Below are 14,764 nucleotides of genomic sequence, written 5' to 3'. Positions count from 1 at the left end.
TAAATTTACTTAAACATACCATTAAAAAAATAGAATTGTACAATTTGTGGGACAACTACTTTTTCATTCATTCTTCCATTTCCTATAACATTTACCATTTGCAGGGGGTGTTGGCTGTGGGTAGGATAGATTTTAACACGGGAGACATTATGTGTGGGGTCAGATACAACCTCAACAGGTTGACAGTTGATTCTAGGACTGAAACACAGAGACAAACACCCTCACATACACACCTATGACAAACACAGTCAATAATTCACCTATGCAGAATGTTTATTGGCCACGGGAGGAGCTCATAAAATACAAGTCCACACATGAATCTGTTAATAAAGGCAGTGAAATAATCCCGCTCCAGTTCACTAATCAAGTCCCATGTTTTCCATTGTCTATTTTTACCTAATACCACTGATATTAACTTTTGGTTTTGTGTTTTTTTTTTTACATACCGCTTCAAAGTGGTGATGTATTGTAGTCGTCAGTGTTCGTGTGTTCGTTCGTTAGTATGTACACCAAATATCTTTGCAACCGTTGCAGAAAGATGAAACAAAAAGCACATTACTCGCGCGGCAAAGGGGATGAAAATGAGATGATGAACTTGACCTTGAGAAAACTAGGTGAAGGTCAAATTTCAACTTTTGCACACTCTGGAACCGGATAAGATAGAAAGACGAGGGGGAAGGCCAGTGTGAGTAAGACCATAGATCAAAGCTGGTGCTTTGATTAATGACAGTAGGTCAGAGCACTAGCTTTGATCTTTGACCTATTCAAGTAGGTCAGGGTCAAATTTTGAATTAAGGGTGTCGCGGGATGTTGCAGTCTGTGATTGCATTGGTTCTAGATTGTTGTTGTTTTTCAGGGAGCAAACTACATCGTAATTTTGTTGTACTGTATACCCGTCTGGTAGACAAAAAAGTCAATCTGAGTTGAATCTGAGACTAACTCAGACTCATAGTAATGTCATGTAATGTCATTGTGATGTATGCTAATGATGCTAATGTCATTGCAGGCTGCAATGCGTTGGGATCCTTAGTATAGCAGATCAACAGTAGTATGATTTTGCGATGAAATTTCAAAGATTTCTTTTTATCCTGCTAAATGTTCAACAAGCGTCTCACGCAGACAGTCAGACAACTCAGAAAACATCTCCAAGGTTACGTTAGCATGTGAACACGGCTACAAGTTGAGGAGTTGAAACCACAAGTTGCTTTATTAACAAAAAATGAATTCTGCTGCACACGTGATTTTTCTGAAATGTGCAAATGCATGAGAAAAACACCATGAAAATGTTATGTCGGCGGGTGGCCAGAAGAGACCTGTGTTTCCTGGTTGATAGTCAGCCGAGGTTTCAGTGGTCATCGTGTGTTTCACAATGACATGGAACGGTCGCTCTCGTGCGAGGGGACATCCAGCTCTCACTTCTTATTCCTGATTCCTCATTTTCCGTGGACTCCGCGAGATTTAACGATCAGACTGGGCTCTTTTGGTATAAATAGACATAGGGTGAATCACAAGGCCTGAGGACACACAAACACACACACACACATGCACATGAACATACACATGCACAAAACCCTTCAGTGGGATGGTACGTTCCTTTTTTTTTTACACAACATGTTACAATACATTTCAACAGCAGCAGGTGTAATTGGCTCTTATGTAACATTATTGATTTTTTATTAGAACTACTGTATATTCTCCTACACTCAGGCACACACACATTCACCCATACACATCCCCATCAGGCCTCAGGCCCCCAGTCCACCATGCAAACCAAGTTCCTCTTTACTCATGTGTTGCTCAAGTCAGACAATGATGAGTCACTATAGATATTTATAGGTGTTTTTTATATATCTTCACATCTCTGTTCAAAGCTCATGTTGAAGATTAGAAATAATGAATGTTTAAACTCAACGACCTAAGCAATTTTATGAAGATAAACTTCAGGCTGCAAGAATCATGAAATTGTGGACTGATATTATGCATTTTGCAAATCCATCAAACTTACTTTGAACACCTCATGTTTTAATAGTGGACACAGAGGCACCTTCCAACTAAGTCAGGAAAGCTGAGGTACCTGCTGCTCATCACCACAAGTGTAAAGCAAATTTAAAAGGTAGAAGCCATAGAGGCAGAAGACAGAATGCAGTGGCTGAGATGGCAAGGTTTGTCTTTCTTGGATGTCAGATGCACCATCTGGTGGTCGGGCAGTTTTATAAAGGAGCTTTGACAGTACAGCTGAAACTGCAATAAATGATTATCTCATCTTCAACATTTTACATCTGATCTGAAGAGGAGTTACATGTACATCATGCAGTTTAATGGAGAACAGAATCATTGATATGATGGGGAACCCTGTGACTTTAGACGGATGGATGAAATTAAACTGTCCAGCAGTGACTTGGCGGAAGGAGGAAGAGGAGGATGACTTCTAAATCTTTAACCCGAGAGGACCCACGGTGACACCGGTGTCACACTCACTTTGTATGTCCCTGTCCTTCGTTATAAAGCTTTATGTCTGATTTTAACTCATTAAGTCCTTAAGCAATGCATACTCAACATCCTGGTATCATGACAACGTGACAGTCGTGTGTCTGTGACTGAAAGTGGTCTCTACAAAATAGTAATAAAATAATAATAAAATAATAATAAAACTTATAACAATAAAAATTATTGTTCTGAAAAAAACTTCAGAAATGTTTTCTATATGGTCCACTTGGTCTGTGGTACAACCCACATAATTTTCCTGTAAGGATAAATGGGTGTGGGTTCTCTAGGGTTAAATCAAGAAGTATTGTGATCAGGTTGCAACATGCAGAAGTGGAAAAGCAGGGATGTCTTGACGCATGGTTAGGATAAATACACGAGGGTCAGTCAGCCCAGGCTGTAGTTAAATAAAGTTTCCTAATTACTGAAAAATAAATGAAATCAAATAAATAGTCTTTGATTAGTTTTTCTCATATCCGGATCTTCTGGGGGTGGTACAGTGGCACAGTAAGTAGAGTTGTCGCCTCACAACACAGCGGTTGCGGGTTTGAGTCCCATTCTGTGCAGAGCTTGCGTGCTCTCCCCGTTTCTGCGTGGGTTCTGTCCGGGTTCTCCGGCTTCCTCCCACCTCCAAAAACATGCGCTTCAGGTTGATTGGCCATTCCAAATTGCCTGTAGTAATGAGTGTGTGTGTGCGTGGTTGTTTGTTTTTGTGTGTGGCTCCGCAGTGCACTGGCGTCGTGCCCGGAGTGTCCCCTGCCTCACGCCCTATGCCAGCTGAGATAGGCTACCCGCTACAGCGGATTCAGCGGCAGAAAATGAATGAATGAATGAATGAATGAATGAATGAATGAATGAATGAATGAATGAATGAATGAATGAATGAATGAATGAATGAATGAATGAATGGATCCTCTGGCCTGCAGGTTCTAGATGATGTCGGTCACATGCAGATTCTGTAAAGCCTAATGGCAACGAAGCAAAGTGTGGAACAGGAAAACATCTAAATTGTAAGGCGAATGGAAGGGGGGGCTGTCTAATTTGCCAAATGTAGAAATCAGTCTGTAGTTGAAGAGCAGCCCTGGAGCCAGAATTGTCCTGCCAGATTATTAGCATGGAGCTGTTGGTGCAGCCAACAAGAAGGTATGCGAAACATTCATGACCAAATCTACAAAGCAAATCAAAGTGTCTCCTTAAAATGTATATATTTCTACTTTAAAATATTTCAAATCTGTCTTAAATGCGTATAGACTACAATACTCCATTGTGTATTTTTTTAAATTAAACCACAAACCCTGAACTGCATCTATTAGAGCATATGTTTGTTAATCAGATACTGATGAATCGAATGTTCAATCATGTATATGATATTCAAAAAAAATTTTTTGCAGTCATTTTGGATGAGAATTTAAAAACTACAATTCCCGTGAAACCTTCCTATAACTTTAGGTCAGCCTCATTCTTTTTTCCAGCTGCGCGTCTTCTCTATTTTCTCCTGTAACATTAAAAGTCTGCTTGGAAGCGGTCCTGGTGGAAAAACTCAGTCCCTGGGGCTAAAAATAAAGTTACTTCCTAATGTTTCTGTGGGGCGGTATCCACCGTCCCGACTCCAGCTCCGAACCCCCACCCCCAGCATCCTGATACGTGGCTGTTTGCGGAGAGCCATGGCGACCACCGCTTACTTCAGCGCCCCAGCTAGCGGCTTCCTGCCCTGAACAGCCGGGGGGGGGGAGTGCGGGGCATGTCCGCGGCGTGAGCCTACCTTCATCCATCAAGTCGGCCTGGATGGCAGGGACACACCGGAGCACAGACTTCCGCCACAACAAGGTATGTACGATAACAAAAGGTCACTTCCGTGTTGTGAATTAGTTTTTAATGCGCGTGTTTATTTTCCCGTGGCGGGACGCTAGCATGAAGCTGTTCAGACTGGCGCTGGTCTGAGAAGCGCCTCGCGCCGCTAGCATTCAAATCTGTTATGGTAGCGCGTGCGGGGCTAATCTCTACTCTGGATTTAGCGGCTAACGCTAGTTTGTACGAAGTGAGAGTTAGCTAGTTCAGAAACTTGTGTTTTTTGCTCGAGCAACATTTTTTATTTTTATTTTCTTTTTCCCGAAACCTTATTTTGGTGCATTGTTTAAAATGTCGCTCTGTGGCATTTGTGTCAAATTTTTTTTCCAGCCTGTCGCAAAATAACTCTTGGAGGTTAGCTGGTACTTGTATCATCTGATCTTCCCAGAGCTAAGTGATGAGCAGCTTGTTTTAAATCTTATAAATATGTGTTATAAAGTGAACTAAAGATGGCACGCATCGTTTAGTAGCTGTTTAAAGGGGGAACACAATTCAAGTTTAGTGTTTTCCTGGCAGAACGTAACTTTATAACACCAGTATTGTTGAATTTAGGTGGGGTTAGGTTATATAACAAGATCGTGCAGAATGATTAAGCCATATCAAATGGATTTGTACGATAAAAACTGCAGTAGTTATTGTGAAATTAAAATAAGATGGGACCATTAATGCAGCAAAACAAGATTGTTGGGATTTGTGTAACTGCATCCGAATCGGTCTGTGTAATCAGATTTGTGATCATCTAATGATAATAATTATCTGTGTATAGAGATTTGTCAATTTGCATGCACTTTCTTTAAATGTATTTGCAGAATCTGTGCATTGCAAAGTAAGGGAATCTCCAAATCTGTGTCAGATTATGAAGGTGCATTGATATTTTCAGAAGTAGACAAATACGTTAACTCGTGCCTGGATCTGTTAATGAGTAGATGAATGTGTAGATATGTGGATTTCACCAGATGACATGATCAGCTCTATTTTCTTAGCAGGTTGGAGGCTTTCAAAGGAAGAAACCTGGCAGTCCAGGTCATGTTTAATAGATCGTGACTATTTTTTGTTTCTCTGTCTCTGAACAAACTGTCTGAATATTTGATGGGATCAGTAAGAGCCAGGGATACAGAAAACAATCTTGTTCTGGCTCTCAGAAGAGCACCTGAAGATGTTGCTTGTTGCTCAACTGTTTAGGTCCATATTTATCTGTGTAAATAGACACCATTAAATCTGTTTATCATTGTTGAAAATGTGCAGTAGCAAACCATTTGTCTGAAAATATCTTCCTCTCCTGCAGCATTACTGGTTGCAAGTTCTTTTTGGACCGTGGGACGGATGAAACGCGAAAGCTACAGGAAGCCCATCTGGGCTGTAGCTGCTCTGTCTCTCCTTGTAACCCTGCTGATGCTGACCCCGAGGGGGGCATCAGGCAGCCAGAAGATGTCACAAGCCGCTATGGCTCATGCAACAGCCAGAGCAGCAGGATCAGGCCCCAGCCTGACAGATGACCTCCCGGGCCTCCAGGCAGTAGCAGACTTCTTGGCAAGTGAACATGGTCACGTTTGGCTCTTGTCTCTAGTGGGCTCTGTTGCTGTGGGCCTCAGCGGGATTTTCCCCTTGCTTGTCATTCCTATAGAAGCTGGAGCAGCATTCAAAACAGAAGGTAAGTCATTACATGTGAACTTAATCAGGGGATAAAGAGAACTTATACATTTGAAATTGTAATTAATATGTTGTTGTTGTTTTTTTCTGTAAATCTGTTCCATCCCAAGCCTAAACCCAGCCACACCTCATCTATGGTGGGGAATTTTTGAAAATAAAAGTTCCCATGAAATGGGCACCGAACTTCTTGGAAAACTGCCGACTGCTGGAAAACAGAACATTTTAATGATGATCTCATGAACTTTTTGCATACTTAAATGCATTACGCATGACCGGGACTTAAAGGACAAATGCGACTGGATGTTTTTAGTGCCGATTGTCCAGATTTGTAATTAAAATTCAAAGAGCCATAAAAACATTATATCGGTGTGATAAAATCAATTGTAAGCAATACGATTCTGTGTGAAAAATTCCACTTGAAATTCAAAAAATGGAAGAAAAAAGGAAGACAAAACTAAAGGCATTAAAATTTCAACATTCTTCTTCTGTACCTTCAGAGATGTTGTAACGAAAATAAGAGTTACAATATTCCAGCAGCTTTATGCTCATGCCAACCTGTTAAAATGCACACAATGCTAACATGCTACTGCTAAGCCGGCATACACTTTACCATATCCACCATCTAGCTTGTTTGCTAATTAGAAGTAAACACAAAGAAGAGCTGAGGGTAGTGGGAATTGCTCAGGCAGATATTGTCATAAAGGTGTTAACTAGACAAAGTAGAAGCTTAACCTGATGAGATAAGAGGTCCTTACAGATTGACCATAGAGGGATATGGGTTTCTGAACCTTCTTCAGATGATGCTCAAGAAGGAATCCATGTTTTACCAAAGTCTTGGCGACACGTTATTTATCAGGAAACTGGATGTCGGCTAATGTTGTGCTACGTGAAAACTTTGACCTTATGTTTGTTAGGATTTTTCCTTTGGAGACCATGAATGTCACGACAGTCCATCCAGCGGTTGATGCTACTTTAGTCTGGAATGCAATGATAGTGAAACCGAGTATCCATAGACATGCTGTTAGCTTCAACAGAAGCCGACAGTAACACACCCAGCACAAATAGCACTTTCATCTGGTTAAAGTTTGGTTCCTAAATTATGCTTGAACACACATAATGAGGATCGACACAGCTGTTTATGTCCCGCTTTCAGTTCGCACATATAAACACTCTGGGCTGAAATGCCTCTAAAACTATGCATAAGTTACTTTAGGTCTGCTTGAAGCCTCTCAAGTGGCCCCGCCCACAAGAACGTGGCATTCCAGATGTATTTTAGTCCATGGGTTTTCAAGTGCAGTCCTGACTGGAGGGTTAGTCATTACTGTGTGATCTGAAGCACCCATTTTCTATGGAACATATTGTGTGAGTAGTCACTGTAGATATTAACGTCCTGAACCAGAAAGATGGATTCCTGTGTGACGTGGTTATAAAAGACTTTATTATTATATAATTGCGCGATAAAGATGGTGAAATAAAAAGAGGTGGAGTCATCAATTGAAGAAAAATCACATAAGAGTCAGTAGCATTTCTTGACTCTTCAGTATCTAACGTTGTCTAATGATGTTCATTTTGTCAGCTGGATGCCAGAAGCTGAAGCAGCTCTTGAGCTTCGCCATCGGTGGCCTGCTGGGTGACGTGTTCCTTCACCTTCTTCCTGAGGCATGGGCAAACTCTCGCTCTTCAGGTGTGTCTACTTTCATCCAGCATCAACCTTACTTTCAGACATATTCATAATTAGATTGCTATTAAAACAGACAAGAAAGTCAGCTAGTTCTTATAGTGATGCATTTACCAAGTCTGCCAGCTCTGGCACAAGACATGGTTTTATTTTTTTCCCCCATCGTGTTCCGAACATCCGTGTTGTCGCAGTTTTTGCTGACTGAATCTCCTCTGCCTCTTAATAACCTCCAGCTGATAAAGACAACCACTACACGACCCAGGGCCTGTGGGTGATCGTTGGCCTGTTGGCCTTCTTACTCCTGGAAAAGATGTTCCCAGACCACGAGAGCCAGGAGGATCCCATGTTAGAATCCGATCTGAATTTTAACTCTGCTGTGAGTAGTTCAGCTCCAAGTAGTCTGCACTTTGAAGAACCCTCCTGTTCCTTACTTGTTTACTGATGTAATTTAACTGTAATTACACAATTGTGGTTTTCCAGTCTTTATGCTAAGCTAAAGTAGCTGAGCAGACATTCAAGAGTGGTTTTGGTCATCTCTCCTGCATTTTGACATGAGAACAAAATCAAAATTTCGAACGTTTCCTCTAATTTCCTTACAAATTGAATAATTTACGAGTAGTGTAATGGTATCACATTGAATATGTCCACATGATTTACAGCGTAATCACAACAGCAGAACACCAAATCACTGATGGTTGTTGTGTGTTATAAAAGCTTCTCATTGGGGCCTTGGAACTAAATTATTAAAAATTAGTATCACTGTTTAATAGTGATCCACAAATGCTTCCACTATCTGATAATCCGTCCTGGATTTTGTGACTATATTAGGCAAAGTGATAAAAGTTAGATCAAAGAGTGTCATCTTAAGGTACTGAAGTCAAAACACAATTATAACACCACAAAAGTAACACCACTAATTTGCGCAACCACTTCCAAAGTCAGGCTGCATGTCAAATTATCACATATGAAGAGAGTGTTCCCGCAAGAAAAGACAACAATAAGTGCCAAAGTGCGTCCGCAGTGCAGCTGTTGTTAACAGAGGCAAAGGATGTGGATCCCATTGTGGAACGTAGTGGGTTTAAATCTGCTGACATGCCTTTAGCAGCAATCTAACTGCGCCTGAATCTAAACCACCAATCAGACCCAATCTGAAGGAAGCTGCTGCTCTTGACGACAGTTTTGAAAAATAACGTTTTGATAAAAGTTTATCTCCACAGCTTCAATGGTAATTAAAGTTAAAGATTTATCATTATTTATAGTCATGATCACCCAGCTTGAGCTCAAACCATCCGATTGGTAGTCAGTCCTCACAGCAGACACGTCATATCAGATTCAGTACTAACCAGGCTATCAGTAACTCTTCAGCAGTGTCGTTGCTTAGTTACCGACCTATCACTAGTGAACCAAATTGATAAGCATGATTGGTAAGAATAACAGTCCTGTCCAAATCTTAACAGTTCTCATTCCTTTGTCTCATCTTCCCTTCTGTCGTTTTACCGGCGAGGGAAAAGATTGGAATCCATGGCTCAGCTTCTTCACTGGTGTCTATTTATAGTTCTGGGGTGAAGCAGTTTTAGCCATTTCATCTCCAGCAGGAGAGCAGAGGCAACAATACATGGAGCGGGGTGGAGTGTGTCAGACAAGGAAAGAGAATGTACATTTGTGCTTTTTTCAAACGCTGTTTGTCAGCAATATTGACTGTAAGACTTTTTTTAAAATTCAACAACCAATGCCATTTTCTAAATTAATTCACATTCTCTGGCCTTCATGACAATTAATTTCTTTAAATAATTCATGCAGTTTCTGATGTGAGATTTGGAGCTGGGTTTGTTGTTTTGGGTCATAGCCAGCCTGACACCAGGAGTCAGAATGAGTATATTCATTATTTTTGTGGGAGTCGTACCATCCATGTCAAATAACTGCTGCCTAATATTATAACTTTGCCTGGTGCCTTGACAAACGGTTGCTAGGCAGCTCATTGGCTGTCCATATGTTCTGAAGCATTTGTAAATTTTGAATAGCCAAAGAAAGGTTTACATAGACTTTAGAAACTCAACTGTCTGTTTCTCCCGTGGAGTACCTCTTGGCCCAGGCCTTGGCCATTTACAGGTTTACCTTTTTAATTGTTATTTCTAGACCAAAGCTTGTCAAAGTCAACATGAGTTAACTTTTTTGTGGATCATTCAGGATTTATATTTTCAAATCTAATGTCACAACATGGATTACTACACAAACACATCTTACAGATGTTTAAACTCTTACTGGCTCTTTTAAAATCCTAATCAACTGAAGGGACTGTAGCTGTCTTTGGAAGGTGGCAGGTGTAACCAACCATGATATACAAGTAATAACAGTGTTAGAATTTGCAATTCATCTTTTATTTCCAGGAAGTTAAGGGTAAATAAATTTTTGTCCATTGACACTGTGTCAAAAGTGGTTTCCTGAAGAAGGTTCATAGAAAATTACTGACAGGTAATGGCAATGTCGAGAGAATATATTAAAAAGTTATTCTTCTTGTTTCTCCTCCATAGACCCATCACTTTGTTTGCAGTGGAAAGGAAGGAATACCACGCAGAAATGGGCATTATGCTGCTGAGTCATGGAAATCCTCCAAGCAACAGAGTCTGCAGGAAAGACAAGGGAAGATCAAGGTAGTGTTGACATTGAAAACATTCTGTAAGTTGAAAATAAAAGAAGGTGATTTAAAGTAGAGACGTGACGAAGTGACCTCTGCCAAAGCCGATAGTGAAGGCATTCATGATGTGAAGGATAGTTATATTTCCCATCGTATATCAACCATCAATCCCATTTCCTACTTGTTATCTGGCGCGGCAGTAGGCTTAGCGAGGGGTTCCAGATACCCAACTCCCCAGCAACACACCTTGGGATCTCTCTCCAGGAGATCCCAAGGTGTTCCCAGGCTAGATAAGATAGACAATCTTTACAGAGACGTCTGGGTCTGTCCTGGAGTCTCTTCTCAGTTGAGCATACGAGGAAACCAATGGGAGGTGTCCTCATCAGCTGCTTCAATCTGCAGCGATATTCTTTGGGTCACTACCATGAGCAAATATTGGAAGTCAGCGTAGAAAGACGCTTTTTTTTCTGACTCGGCAACCTCTTGAACACAATGGATTTACAATTTCCCATCTCACACTTTTATTTTCCATCGTAACCCAAGAACCTGAACCTCTTTGATTGTGACAACCAAGCAATCCACCATTTTTCCCTCAGAAGAGCGTGACCTAAAGGTGTGGTTGTGTCTTTGAACCTAACTGACGTGGAATTAATTATTTTTCAGATTTGTCACTTTGTTGTTGACGCAGCGCCACTAATCCTCTCCTGAGCCTGGGGGCGGGGCAGAGCCAAATCCTAATGACTTCTTCCTTCTGCAAAATTAAACAGTTATTTGTGCTTTGGCCCTGCTTTAAAATTGATTTCTTTGTTGGCCCACGCTCCACCCGTCCACAAAGTTTCACGATAACTGGAGGTTGTCCAGTAATCCTGCTGACAGAGAAACAAGCCAAGAGTTTGGACTGAAAATATAACCCTCTTGGTGGAGAGAATACTCAGTAGGGCTAATTGCCTAAGGACTAATTAAATCAAAATTCATTATTTCCAGGGACAACATTGTCACTGGACTAAAATCTGTGGTGCATCACCATTTCATCTCGTCCGTGTGCTTTTATGTGTCTTAGTTTCCTCAACCTGGACTGATTTTACGTTGTCTTCGTAGAAACGGACCATTTTCAGTATTTTTAAGTTGTCAGAAATGCTGATATCAGCTAACATCTTAAGACTTCCTGAAGGATAGCCTATACAACCTACGACTAATTGAGTCTATACCATTGATAACTGTGTTCCTGATAACAGTTTTCAATAATTAATGGTGTAACAGCAGCGTAATGTTTCCCCTCTCACAGACGAGTGGATATTTAAACCTACTGGCCAACTGCATTGACAACTTCACCCATGGACTCGCGGTGGCAGGCAGTTTCCTGGTTAGCAAAAAGGTAAGAATACTTTGTTCCGTCATACGTCATTTTAAAACAGAACTCATCTGCAGTTAAGGATCTTGAATTTACGTATATGTCTGGTTAAGCAAAGCCAGGGTTGAACAAGCAGTCACATTCCTCTCGTAGTGTCGCTTTGGACCATTCCCTGAAACCTTCGTCGGCATGAAACTTCTCGTCCTGCAGCCTTTCACACCGGCACACTTTATACCGCAGTAGCGTTTATTTGTGACGCTTCAGAAGGTTTCTGTATATTTGTGGCTGTGAGGAGGAGAGAGTCCAGCTGGTCAAACATAAGGCTAGCAGCATGAAGAATGGATCGATGTGCCAGAGAGGAAGTTCACTAGATTCCTCAAGCAAACACACTCAAATGATTTTACTCTTTAGCTTCCTGTTTATTCATAAGAAAATAATCTTACAGTGTTACTCCTCACTGCAGGCTCTTAAAGGAAGGAACCTGCTGTGAATATTCTGACTTTGGAGTGGCTGAGTTATTGACATAAAAGCCAGTGGAGCAGAGGGAAGGAGTCGTAGCAACCCCAAGAAAAGTCTGCTGTGATTAGCCAACTGTTAGAAAATCAAAGTTGTTCAAACTAAACAGACAAGGCTTCTGTCAGAACCCCTTTCTGTGTTCATATAGAATCTGATATCCCTCTCAGATTCTCTGTAATCCTTAAACCACACTCTTCACATTGATGAACCAACACTGAGTTTCTGCTGTGCTTCTGGAGTTGTTTTTAGCCTTTTCTTGCACAGTCACCATTGGTTCCACAATGTCCCGGGCTCCGTTCCTCTCTGTGTTCTCAAATGCGTTGTGCAGTAGACTGATTGTCCTACAGAACCGTTTCTCTTTGACAATGAGCGCTACTTATGAAGTATGACACAGCAGCGTTAATGACTTGTCTTACAGGTTGGGTTCCTCACCACTTTTGCCATTCTGCTCCATGAAATTCCCCACGAGGTGAGATCACCGGCTGAATTCTACAATATTGCTTTTAAATTTAGAAGTTTCATTGTGCAATGATGAATCACCGCTGCTTTGAACATTCTAGATGTTTTGCTGTTGCTAAGCTGTGCTGCGCTAACATCTGCAGGTGGGAGACTTTGCCATTCTTCTGCGGGCCGGTTTTGACCGGTGGAATGCGGCTCGTATGCAGCTGTCCACGGCGCTGGTCGGGGTGTTGGGGGCCTGTTTCGCTCTGTGTGTACAGTCACCGCAGGGCACAGGTGAGATGGGACCGGTTCCAATCATGCCTACGATTAACACACATTTGCTCAAGGTAGAACATTAAACAGTGAGACTCATCTTACTCACTGTTTGTAGAAGACGCCACGGCATGGATTTTACCTTTCACATCCGGGGGGTTCCTTTATATCGCCTTGGTGAACGTGTTGCCTGACCTCCTGAAGGAGTCCAATTTAAGGTACCTTTTGTATTCTAAATACTCCCAGTTGTTCTAGATTGTTGAACGCATTTTTTTTGTCAACCAAACAAAATCCAGGAATCCTGCATTATTTACGTCTGTTAGCTCAGTTTCAGTGCCCTTGTTGTTGCGTTGCCGCAGCAGTATGCATGTGTGTAACCGCCTCCAGCCGTTGACCTACATCAGTGCACATGCGTGTTTCTGTACCGGTTCATGTCACACTACGAACGAAAGCAATCCGTATCAGCTAGCGTGTCAAAATTGATCTGATCTGTATCACGTGATGTCGCTGACACCGCGAAGGTGTGTGGATGTACTCTGAATAAAGATGAGGACATCACGTTGTACAGCAGCAGGGACGGGGCTTCTCGTTCTCCTGAAAAAAGGCCTACCTCGAGAAACACTTCTCAATGGAAGCGTCCTTGAACGCATCTCAATCTGTGACTTTTGGGGGGGGGGTTGTCCTCAGGCAGTCCATTCTGCAGATCCTGCTCATTTTCTGCGGCGTGGCCGTCACGGCGCTGCTGTCTACCATCGTCGACTGAAGCTCCGCATCATTGGATGTAACTCACCTTCCTGTCCAGCTATCACTCACATCTGGAGTCTCAGTCCTGATTAAGAGATTCAACCTTTTTGAGATCATCAGTATTCTACACTAAAAGAAATTTACTAAGAGCAGCACTTTACGGATGGACGAAAGGAAGAAGTGCTGACAGGACATTTGTGTGGACACTTTCAAATGTGCCAAATTCAAATATTGAGGGACTTCAGATAGTTTGTTTGGATCACTGTTACTAATTTGTCTCAAATTGTTGATCAGACAATCCTGTTATTTTGCACATACATTTCCACAGGTACGCTTCGAGGAGTACAACCGCTATCATCGGACCTCTTGAATCGTATTCAGCCCCGCAAGTTTTAAAAGTGTCAGGCTCAAGGTTGTGTTTTAATTTTCCAGCGTTTATGCCGCATATTTATTAAAAATGAAACAAGCAATACGCAGTTTAATCAAATGTGCACCATCATCACTCCATTTTTTGTCCTAGAAAGAATTATGTTACTATAGTGCCAAATCTACACCAAAGTATAAATATAGACATATATTTTTGTGTTCTTTATCTCTTACAGTACAATCCACAGCTTCTTTTCGAGCAGAGGTATGTGCTGACATTAAAAGCTTAAACAAATGATCTAAACTGAAAAAAGTTGATATTTGTTAAAATTTACTTCTGAATTGTACGTGTTGCCAGGAAATTTATGAGACAGAGATATAGCATTATAGTTTATATGTAGGACTCTTGAAATGACTGTTTGTGACTATTTTTTGATGCGTCTCTTGGTGAAAGTTTCCACTCCCAAAGAAATAAAAAATAAGGAAATTTTGCATTCATGTATCTTATTTATTAAGTTTCATTTTTGCATGACTTATCCATATTTAACTTCAGGCGAATGCATCCCACTTCGGTCTGTTTGATGCTAAAACAAATTTGTGAGATTGAAAGTTGTCAAACTTGATGCCCGTGTCCTAGAAAATAAAAATTCTTTCAGCGTTCTCCATAAATATTCATTGTATACGCTCCTTAAGGTCCGCGCTATAACCTTGTCAATTCATGGCGTCTCCTGACACGCTGTATTTTTTCATTACCTGGATGTTGTGTGGACTTGAGTGT

General features: G+C 41.3%; 1 protein-coding gene and 1 long non-coding RNA gene across 4 annotated transcripts; one reads left to right on the top strand and one right to left on the bottom strand.

Annotated features, from left to right (window-relative positions):
* Positions 1 to 53: 53 nt before the first annotated feature.
* On the bottom strand, positions 54 to 4,379 carry LOC137599932 (uncharacterized). The gene is made up of 3 exons (XR_011036894.1): positions 4,247 to 4,379; positions 1,314 to 1,477; positions 54 to 198 (listed from the first exon to the last, which is right to left on the bottom strand). It is a non-coding gene; the product is annotated as an uncharacterized lncRNA (long non-coding RNA).
* Positions 3,995 to 14,480, top strand: slc39a13 (solute carrier family 39 member 13). Of its 3 annotated transcripts, none has more exons than XM_068321164.1 (10): positions 3,995 to 4,311; positions 5,618 to 5,983; positions 7,559 to 7,666; positions 7,894 to 8,036; positions 10,192 to 10,311; positions 11,581 to 11,670; positions 12,581 to 12,631; positions 12,765 to 12,897; positions 12,995 to 13,094; positions 13,564 to 14,480. In XM_068321164.1, exons 2-10 carry the CDS (start codon positions 5,656 to 5,658, stop codon positions 13,637 to 13,639), a joined length of 1,149 nt encoding a protein of 382 aa, XP_068177265.1. In that variant the 5' UTR covers positions 3,995 to 4,311; positions 5,618 to 5,655; the 3' UTR covers positions 13,640 to 14,480. The 3 variants fall into 3 exon arrangements, with proteins under 3 accessions (XP_068177265.1, XP_068177283.1, XP_068177274.1); XM_068321182.1 differs by lacking the exon at positions 3,995 to 4,311 and adding an exon at positions 4,455 to 4,522; XM_068321173.1 differs by lacking the exon at positions 3,995 to 4,311 and having other exon boundaries at positions 4,595 to 5,983.
* Positions 14,481 to 14,764: the final 284 nt, after the last annotated feature.

The sequence above is a fragment of the Antennarius striatus genome, chromosome 1 (assembly GCF_040054535.1).
Source record: "Antennarius striatus isolate MH-2024 chromosome 1, ASM4005453v1, whole genome shotgun sequence".
NCBI lineage: Eukaryota > Metazoa > Chordata > Actinopteri > Lophiiformes > Antennariidae > Antennarius > Antennarius striatus.
The sequence above is the reverse complement of the archived record's forward strand: the minus strand, read 5'-3'. Positions and strand labels throughout refer to the sequence as shown.